Raw genomic sequence first — 11,205 nt, 5'->3', positions numbered from 1 at the left:
ACTCTATTTGGAGGGTATGCAGTCGCACGCAGTGTATACGCCAAACTACTGCTAATCAACTACATTCAGGATAAGGGGAAAATTGTGTGAACTATTCCTTTAAATTCAACAAGTATTACTTTAAATTTATAAAGTGACCAACACGTGCATTCACACCCATCTGCAGTATAATACATGGACCAAAGAGAGCTTTTAGGAGCTTTTACAGCTTTCATAGAGATTTTCCACTCTTTATTTACTCTTTTATATTACGCAAAGCTGCCTTCTGATGCTTTTAAAGTCGCTATTTAAACAAGGCTGAGTGGAGCTGAAGGCTACAGTACCCGAACTTTAGCTGTGGTGGAGAGCGGTGTGTATCCTGGTGACTCCATGTTCTCGCGTTTATCCAGCTGAGCCTGGGATCCCACCAGAGAGCCGAAGTTGGTGGCAAGGTGCCTCCTCAGCAGGGTCTTCTGGGGAGGGATATTCAGCAGCATCGCCAGCGTGTCTGAGTTAAAGCGCGGCTCCAAAATCTGATTAAAAAAGAAAAGGAAAACATCTCATATAACACACATTCACTGGCTGTGTTTACCTGCAACCTCCAATCCGATTGAATACATTCCGGTCATAGATTAAGACTGCAGTGTTTATATAGTCACTCTACTCAACAATCTGATGAAAATCTCTGTTTAAATGTACATTACAAGTGATCCAATCCAAAATTACACACGTGTAGAGAACCATTTAGAGTAAACGTTACCATGACAGCGAGCATCGCGTGAGTCCAGTCAGTGTGAGATGAGCAGCAGTGAGCAGTGCTTGTGTTTTTAATTACTTTAAAATGATGTCAGACTCAGGAAAACGTCCTTCATATGTTTTTATTAAAGAAGGCCGAGAGGAAGACGTCGTGTTCTGAGACACATGAGCTGGACGTCCGTCCCACCACCGTCTTTTAAAGATCAGAGCATAAACTTCGTCTCCTCTGCAGACCAGTTTCTGCTCCGCCACGTTGAACAGTATAAACTTTCACTATGACGTGACGAACATGATCAAAACGGACTTAAACTTTCCGATTGGGAATGTAATCAGATACAGGCATTTACATGGTTATTATTCTTCTATTTAACTGATTATTTACAGGATTACCCACCTCGATCAGACGGATAGAAACTGTGTTCTGAATGGCCTCAATCAGACTAGCCTATTCCGACTGAGGGGTTTACATGGACGTATTCTATTCCAATTGAGCTATTAGTCCAATTATGAATGGATTGTTAGGATGCATGTAAACGTGGCTACTGTCCACTTTATGAGGTCCTTCTACCTTTTAGGTCCACTGTGCAATTACAGACTGTAGCTCATCTGCAGAATTTATTAGTCCCCCCGACCTTATTCATCATTGTCCAGATATTATTTGGCTGGTGGATCATTCACAGCACAGCAGTGACACTGACATGGTAGTGTGTGTGATGCAGGTACAAGTGTAGTTCAGAGTGGTCAACACCCAAAAATATCCAGTCAAGAGTGGCTCAGTGGTTAGAAACTGACCACTGATGAAGGTTTAGACGATGGCTTACACAAACTGTGCATCAACAGCTGCAATCTCTATTTGCAAACCAGGAAGGCAGAGCTACAAGCTGGGGGTTTCTAATAAAGTGGCCAGTTGTATTAATTCTAATGTATAACTAAGACTATGTAAACTCAAGCACTACAGGTTAGTTCATGTTGTGCCTTTTTCTCTATATAGTTTAGCAGATGATAATCAAACAAAGATTCATGTGGTTGATTATAGTTGTTATAACAAAATATGCACATTGAAGGTCATGATGCTAAAAACGTGGCTCAGATCAGTGCTTGGGAATCAGCAGATTCCTGCACTGCACTGCAGGGAAAATATTCAGCACAGTGGAGCTTTGTGACTACACGTAAAGCCATATTATGCTACAAAATAAAAGCCCTCTTTAATTGAACAGAAAAAAATTATCTTAGATTTCCAGTCATAAGTGTGCATTATGTTACTCACTATGAGTCCACCATGAACACCGCTGCCCCGCAGGTTGGGTGCGTATTCAGCCAGGTCCACTGACCGTAGCCACTCCATCACACGGTGATTAGACCACTGCATCACCTCTGAGGGGGACATTTGCATCTGTGCCTGCCAGAAACACACAGAAAGAGCATTAGTAACGAGCACACACTGAGTAGAAGGGGATTTTAACCTTTAGAATTGCAGTTGTCACTTGTAGCTCATTGAAAATGCGAGATATTCAGTGCAGATCCTTGTTGTAATACAATTTCTTTACTTTTGTGATGTCTTTTTTCGGTTGACATGGAAACAAACAGAAAAGGGTCAGCTAGTATAACAGTATCATTGAAAAGATTGGAATCACCTATTGTATTGATAATTGTTGTTATATCATTCAATAATGACATACACAGTGTGTATTATGTGTACTATGAGCCAGAGTTATTGCAATGTTTGGGAACCATTAGAAGGTCTTCAATAATAAATAACTGTAATAAGTAATAAATGTACAGTAATGTCTTGATAAGTTATATGCCTTGAGATTTAATCTCCACTTTTCCACTATACATATATACTAATAATATTACTAAATATTAATATGCATACTACATCATATTTTAAAAATGGAGATTAAATCTCAATATATATATTTTTCATATTAATGATCACATTTTATCATATTTAATATGATACATTTTAACATATTAAATCATATTTTAGATGAATGAAAACAGTGTTTCCAAACTTTTGAATGGTAGTGAAGCTCTAACTAAGACACACACAAGTGCACTCCCATCTCAGGCTCTCTTGAAGCTCACCTCGTCTCCTGGCCTCCTCTTCAGGCAGTTGGGGTTGAACTTGTTGATGTGAAGCACATGGATGGCACATTTGATACTGAGGTGATGGAGCTGACTGCTCACTTTCAGAAGCAGCAGGTCATTCTGAAAACAATCAAACAGAGTCATTTGGACACTGCATGCAATGAAAAGCTTGGCTTATAGCTGTGGAAGTCAGTGGTCTGTGGTCTTTACCACGGTCAGGTACTGTAGCATCCGCCCGTCCACACGGCCTTCATGGAACTGGTCTTTATACTGCGGCAAACCAATATCATCCAGCCATCCTGTGAAAACATCAGTGTGTAACCACAACATGTACACAAAGTACTGAGACTAAACTATATATCATAATACAGTATACATCATGAAACTCAGCCTATCAAAAGTCTGAAAACTGTTAAATTACTATTTATGCTTTAAAATTCAAAATTTTAAGGTAAGATCTCCTGAGAGGTTTGTTGTGTATATAAATATAGATATATAAATATATTTGACATTCATGGTCCTCATGCAAAATGAGTGCAGCTACCAACGCCCTTCTACTATTTATTCATTGTCCCGCATAGGACTAAATGTTCAATGTGGAAACACCATTAAATAACTCACGTGTGACCCAGACATAGTCCAGTTCTGCGGATTTCTCCTCCAGTCTGGTGGTGAAGGAGTGCAAGGCCAGCTGCAGCTTCTTCCTGTGCAGTGGGTGCTTCATCCCCAGCTCCTGATAAACACACATAACACTCAGTCTGGGTTCAACACAGCAGCTCTACTGTTAAAATCATCATACATCCTAAAAACAGTGCTGATTGGTGATGCTGGAGCCTTGAAGCTTTTCCAAGAGCAACTGCAGTGAAGTGCATTTGTCAGGGGTAAAAAACTGTATCTGAGTGGAAGTATGGATCAAAATTTTACTTAAGTAAAAGTGGATATACTCAAGTGGGTAACACCTCCGCCTTCTACACTGTATACTGGGCAAACACTCTACACTACACCAATAAGAGCCCTTGGGCAAGACTCCTAATGCTACCCTCGTACTACCTGTGTAAATCAAATTGTACGTCGCTCTGGACAAGGGCATCTGCCAAATGCCATGAAAGTAAAAAGCCAAATCTTCCAAAATAATGCTTAACTATAGTTAAAAGTTCAAATCCTCTAAATTAATGCTTAAATATAGTTAAAAAGTCAAATCCTCTAAAATAATGCTTAAGTATACTTAAAAAGTAAAAACGTCCAAAATAATGCTTAAGTATAGTTAACAAATCAAATGTTCTAAAATAATGTTTAAGTGTGGTTTAAAAGTCAAATCTTCCAAAATAATGCTTAAGTATAGTTAAAAAGTAAAAACATCCAAAATAATGCTTTAGTTAAAAGGTCGCATCCTCTAAAATAATGCTTAAGTATAGTTAAAGTCAAATCTTCTAAAATAATGCTTAAGTATAGTTAAAAAGTCAAATCCTCTAAAATAATGCTTAAGTATAGTTAAAGTCAAATCTTCTAAAATAATGCTTAACAATAGTTAAAAGCCAAATCTTCCTAAGTATAGAAATAAAGCAGAATTACTTGTGTTTTGGTATTGTCATGTATTTTCCACCCCCCACTGTCTGATCATTTGCTACATGTAATCGTGCCATCATGTGTTACTATACTTAATGAACAATAATTATTCACATCATCACATTATTATTAATAGTCTGAACACATTCACATACATTTTAATTTATTATAATACTAATTTATTGTACAATAATTTAATAATAATGCTATTACTGCTATTCTCCATACTGTAGCATTCAAATATAATACACTGTATAATTATCCACATATGATCAAGTAAACAATTGAAGTAAGAGGAAATGATCATCAGTCTGATTAGAGATCAGAGAGTAACTCCTGTGTTCTGACGGTGGGCCGGTGGGTTTAATTAGTGTTCAGGGTCAGCAGCACTGACAGGTGGAACTGAAGGTGAAGCTGCAGTGACAGACGGAGCTGCTGGTGGGTTTCTGATGGTCAGGTGTGTAAAGAGGGGCAGAAATGAAGCTGGATTTGAGTGGCAATGCCACAAACTGGACTGAGAGCCATAAGAACATCATCTCAGACTGACAGCCAGGTGCTGCCAGAGACGTCTCTAGTGTGTGTGTAATGAGAGGTGCTGGTAATAATAATGTGGGCACAAAAAACATCAATATTTCTAATATATCAAAATAATACTTAGTAAGTGTTATTATTCCACATGCAAAATCAAAATATACATAAATAATATTTACAAATTAGTCAATTTCAAACCGACTACTAATAATTCTAAACAATACTAGCAAACCTTTTGATTGGAGTACCTATTACTAATTTGGGGAAACCGATATTATCGAATATTGTTGAATTCAAATAAGTGCAAATATTACGCAAATTATCTTTCTTTTGTTCTTTTTACACATTAATTTTTTATTGCTTAGCCTTTATTTAACCAAACTCTTAACACAATAATGTTCTTTTCTTCTATAATCTAACAATTCTAATCTATGATTGATTGACAAATGTATACAATACAAAATACTGTACTAATAATAGGCTATACAAGCAGCACATTAGATAATTACCTACACATATACACATACACATACTGAGACACACCACTTGGAAAGATTATAATGTAGATTTTCAGTCTGGCCAAGCAGTGTTCTGTACCTTTTCGAAGTCATGTAGGGAGGCCGAGAGAAGAGTCTGCCCGCTGCTGACCCACTGTTTGGCCATGGGGACGTACTGTCCCAGTCCATAATCGTCCAGCCATGTGCACACCTGATCGCATGACCACTTTGAGAAGGGAGTGTTCACATCGCTGAGGATTAGAACAGAAATACAAGAATTACAATCTGTTTTAAGCTATAACCAAACTATACTTTTAAGGATGAAAAATGGTCATATAAAAATGAATTATGACTGTTTTTGGGACATAAACCCAAACATTAAGGGCACATATCACTGAAAACTGTACTGCGTTTGATGCATGTAAACATTTTTTCAAAAAGTAATGTTCACCCCTCAGTCCAAACAGTCCAGATATGTAAAAACAACTGGTTTTGAATTCAGTGTGTTTTATGATGTCATGAAAACAAACATTTACACATATCCCACCTATTCAGCCTACAGCAGTTTAGCCTGCACATTCACACTGAAGTTATAAGGACTCTTTCTTTAGAATGAAGCCCAGTTCAGTGCAGCCAATCAGAACGTATATCAGTCTTAAAAGTACACTAACAGAAACAGGCTGTTTAATTCTAGGGGACAAAGAGAGACTGAAAACGGTCATGTAAAACTCATTTATGACTAATCTATTTATCTATTTGATAAATAAAACCACGCAAATGTCATAATGTAGGATATGGACCCCTTTGAAAGTGCTGTAGCCTGACTGTGTGTTTAAGTGTGCTGTAGTTGTACCTTGCAGTGTCTGTGCTGCCCACGCAGGCCAGCCGAGGTCCTGTGGTGGCTCTGAAGCCTCCCCTCCTGAAATCAGCACTGTCCACACTGTCCGCAGGGAGACTGCCGGACTGAGTCCTTCTGATCCTGACGGAGGGACACATATATGTGAAAGTTAACCTACCTTTACAACCACAAGGCAGTAAATGTATATCTTATCACATAATTACTATCCTGCACGCAACTGTTATTATTAAGTGCAATCAAGTTGATTCAGACACCTGGCGACCACATAGACAGTGTTTCTCCAGAATATCTTGTCTTCTAATATTCTCTTATCATGCTATTAATATTCTTCATAATACATAGGCCTAATAATCATTGAAACACTATTATATAATGAATATACTGCATACTATTTAATAATTGCTCCCGAATATAATAGTACTGTACAAATGATGAAGTAAGTGGATTGTATATGACAGGTCTGACGATCAGTCTAATTAGAGATCAGAGAGTAAGTCCTGTGTTCTGACGGTGGGCTGGTGGGGTTAATTAGTGTTCAGGGTCAGTAGCACTGACAGGTGGAACTAAAGGTGAAGCTGCAGTGACAGATGGAACTGCTGGTGGGTTTCTGATGGTCAGGTGTGTAAAGAGGGGCGGAAATGAAGCTGGATTTGAGTGGCAATGCCACAAACTGGACTGAGAGCCATAACAACATCATCTCAGACTGACAGCCAGGTGCTACCAGAGACGTCTCTAGTGTGTGTGTAATAAGTGGTGCTGGTTTAAAAGCAAGAAAAATATTACTAATAAGCAAAAATAATACTCAATACAGTATGAAAAATACATAAATAATACTTAAAAATAAGTCAAATTATCAAATTACTCATTACTAACTTGGGAAAGCCCCGGCCTGAAAACTGATATTATCAAATATTTTCAAATTCAAATAAGTTTATTAAATAATAATATTATGCAAAATTCCTTTTTTTTAATCTCTTTCATGTGACAAAATCTTAATACTATACTGCATACTGTATAATTATGCACATATTTCATATTATACTACATTGCACACTGTATAATATTCACACTTGCATACTTGTACTTGTATTAAGGCTGTGAATTATTTGCATAGATTTGCAATCATATGCATAAATCTTCTCACAGTGTCTAAATTAATGCAAATTTGCTACGACACAAAGACACAACAATCCAAAAGCATTAAGACAGAGAATCTGCGTTAGAGACAAATTCACGGAAACAGGTCTGGGTGTTAGTCTACAGCAGGAATGCACTCCTTACTTTCCCCACAGCTTCCGGATGCCTTTCTGGTTCTTCTTATGCTCCGGAGAAACTGGCGACTGATGGCCTGAGTCAATGCCTGATGACATGGGCGACAGGTCAGACAGCGTGGACTCATCAGCCTTCTCTGTTTTTCCTAAAAAAGGAGGAAGCAACTGCATTACAAACACAGTTAAACACATTTTGTTGACTAAGCTAAATCAGATGAATCCAGCTTAGCGCTTTTGCTGCTATTATACACGTCATGAGGGGCTTAAAGTGATAGTTCAGCAACAATCCTATGTACACAGTTTTCCCCCCCCGTACCACAAATGTAGTCAGTTGGCTTCTTTAGTTTTGCACTGGAGCTGTGAGGTTAATGTAGCTAACAGGTAATGGAAGCTTACACCCCAAAGCATGAGATGAACTGAACTACATGTACTTTTGTCCATTTTTATTAGAGATGCACAACTGGAATTTTAAATTTAAAATGCCAGTTTGGCCCATTAAAAAGCAAATAACATTGTTATATTAAGACTTTGGTTAATAGAAAGAACAGGAAATGTGCTAGCGTGTTTCAAGTATTCAGTTCGTCCACATATTGAGAGCTTCAGGTTTTAAATGGGTTACATTAGCCAAAAAAATGGCCATTGGATAATTCGGCTATAGAGAAATCAGAATTTTTAGTTTTTAGTTTTTGACAGTTTCTCATTGCAGATTAAACGTGTCAGGAAACCAGCTGGAGTGATTATAAATGCAAATAAGTCCAACGATCAGCAGAGCTTTATTTTACTGCAAAGGAGGATTATTTTATTTTTTTACCTAAAAATCTAATTCTGCTGTGGAGCCGCAACAGGGCAGTAAAAGAGCCGCATACGGCTCTGGAGCTGCATGGTGCCGAGCCCTGATTTACGCATTACGTCTACACAGTGCTAGCTGGTGGAGCACAAGCTTCCATTACTTGTTAGCAACACTAGCCTCATAGCTCCAGTACAAAACTAAAGAAGCCAACTTCAGACATCAAACTCGACTGATTTACTACACTTGGAGAAAGAGGGGGAACTGCTGAGCTGAACAGATGAGCTATATTGGCTGAGTTGATGCAGGGAACTCTAAAAAAATGCTGATTTGAATTTAATGTGTCAGATTTTAAAAAGATGGTTCTTCAAGGGTTCTTTAGTAAATAAATGGTTATATATAGAACAATGAACACTCAAAGAACCCTTTGAATGTTTAAAGTTTCTTTGCATCGTGAAATGATTAATGGAGAATGTGCTTTAGATGGTTCTGTATAGAACCCTTTTGAAAAGGGTTCTGTATATCACCAAAAAAAGAGTTCTTCTGTTGTTACAAGCCTGACATCATAACAGTTGAAGGAAACCTTTTGGTTTTCAAAAAGGTTCTATATAGAACCATATACAAAAGATTCTTCGTCAATCTGAAGAACACTTTCTTGATGAAAAGAACCCTTCTCATCTTTGATTGTTCATGGAGCTACACAGAACCATTTTCTTTACTAAAGAACCCCTGAAGAACCGTCTTTTTAAAGAGTGTATACATTGGTTCCATGTGAATGAAATACATTACATCAACACAACTACTGCTTAATTTACTTTTGGCATGAATTTTATTGGGCATGTCATTTATGTAGAAATTAAGTGCATATTTGAATCAAGTAAATTCAAAGCAAGCATATTTTCAGTAAAGGCTCTAAACTATGCAGACTCGTGGCTCTGATCCCCTGATTCAAGTGATATAATCTGTACCTACTGGCTGCAAAGACCTTGTGCTTCCCCTGATGTGAAGAGTGAAGAGATAGCTGCAGCTGTTTAACAGAGCCTGCTTTATTCTGATAGAAGTATATGTGTCTCCTGGAAAACTGATATTATGCCACGTAAGTGACATGTCAGAGGTCCAAGTCATATGCAGTTAGCCTTTGACTGCAGGTTTATTATGCAAATATTAATCTTAAGACTTACTATTTTGTTACCACTATACATTATACAGTAATTATTATGAACCTAATTTGAAAATATGTGCTAATCAGAGTCCGAACTAAGGCCTATCTGTATATAAGCCTGTAGAGCTTAAGGGCTTAAAACTCAAGTAAGTAAATGTCAATTAAATGAAGGCTATCAGTGATAACTCATACTGACGTAACATGTTTACAGAGTCAGTAATTACAAAGCTGGTGGCACTTGTATAAAACAATTTGTCTATGTCAAATTTGTCTATGACTCATTGAGACTCTCCTGTTTCTGGCTCCTCGCATGGCAGCAGTGAGCCAGTCCTAATCTGCACTGCCTACATTTTCCCTCTGAGCTCCGCTCTTTCACCCCCACCCCCAACAAACACAGCAGAGAGAGGAGGGCTTAAATCCACCGTGACAAAACCAGAGTGCCTTACAGCCGCTGTGAGTGTTAGAGCGAGAGTACGATACCTAACGCTGGAGCGCTGGCACTCCTGCAACGGCCTTCACACCCAGCAAGCACACAGCAGCCAGGAGAGGAGAGGAGAGACAGCCACAGCCACGGAGAGAAGGATTAGAGACAGAGAGTGAGAGAGAAAAGCAAGAGAAGCCCATGCAAAACCAAAGAAGCTTTAGAAACGGGAGAGTAAAGGTAATAGGAAAAGCAAGTCATAAGCAAGTCTGCGCTTATATACAGTTTTCTTTAAGTATAAATAACTGATGTTAGACATGCAGCGGTTAATTCAGTTCTTGGGATTTAAACTCTGTACAGTCACATACATGAAAGATTAAAGCATGTTTGAATTTTACTAGAAGAGGTTGTGTAATGTAACCCCACCGGTTCATGAAGTATCCTTGTAATTGTCCCAAATTTCCACAGATACGCCAGATTAAAATGACAAAGCCCAGATGTCAGCATTACTCCAAAGGACACACTCCATAACAACAATGTGCAGTATGGCCGTAAGGGTACTATTACTGATGGAGCTCAAGGTTCCACAATCATTACTGTCAGACTGTAAAAACTACACACACTTCAGATTCATACTGGATTAAAATCACTCCACAATTATTACCGTCAGACTGTAAAACTACACACACTGCAGATTCATACTGGACTAAAAACACTCCACAATTATTACCGTCAGACTGTAAACTCTACACAAAGTACAAATTCATACGGGATTAAAATTACCCCCCAATTACTGTCAGTCTGCAAAAGCTACACACGCTGCAGACTCAGGCCAGAATAAAACTACAGGTCTCAATGATAATGATTTACATCACATTCCCTCCTCAGGTTTACCTAATCCATACTGAATAGACATTCAGGGAGTTTGCAGGATTACAAAGATGCTATTGTGAGTGCTTATTTTAGCAAAGCTGTAGTTAGTTCAGAGGCACTCAGTTTAATCCTCACACAGTCCCAGTCTGTATTTTTACAGGAATAAACCTGTGCACAGAAGCAGCGTCACTGTCTTGTTTAAATAAGCACTTACTCAGGTTGACCTCGCTGTCCTCACTCTCATCGGGTGATAGCTGGAGTGGAGAAGGGTACTGATCCCTCTCTCCATTCTGCTCCGGACGAGAAAACTTCCCCGGGCAGTGTCCGGTACTTACTGCTGTCCGAAACATGCCGATTCTATTACATACACAAGAGGGGGAAAACAATTAAAATGCCACTCTCAGTGTTTTCT

The 11,205-nt window shown here is 38.4% G+C and overlaps 1 protein-coding gene across 1 annotated transcript in view; it reads right to left on the bottom strand.

The window, feature by feature from the left end:
* ppfibp2b (PPFIA binding protein 2b) overlaps positions 1-11,205 on the bottom strand; it is an 86,667-nt gene that overhangs the window by 1,993 nt on the left and 73,469 nt on the right. The window contains 10 exon segments of the mRNA XM_036568121.1: positions 324-512; positions 2,003-2,134; positions 2,824-2,946; positions 3,037-3,125; positions 3,448-3,559; positions 5,521-5,671; positions 6,274-6,399; positions 7,561-7,696; positions 11,008-11,110; positions 11,112-11,150. Of these exon segments, the coding sequence (XP_036424014.1) occupies positions 324-512; positions 2,003-2,134; positions 2,824-2,946; positions 3,037-3,125; positions 3,448-3,559; positions 5,521-5,671; positions 6,274-6,399; positions 7,561-7,696; positions 11,008-11,110; positions 11,112-11,150 (1,200 nt within the window).

This window comes from Colossoma macropomum, unplaced genomic scaffold (assembly GCF_904425465.1).
Source record: "Colossoma macropomum unplaced genomic scaffold, Colossoma_macropomum, whole genome shotgun sequence".
Lineage (NCBI taxonomy): Eukaryota > Metazoa > Chordata > Actinopteri > Characiformes > Serrasalmidae > Colossoma > Colossoma macropomum.
This window is presented reverse-complemented; position numbering and strand designations above follow the sequence as displayed.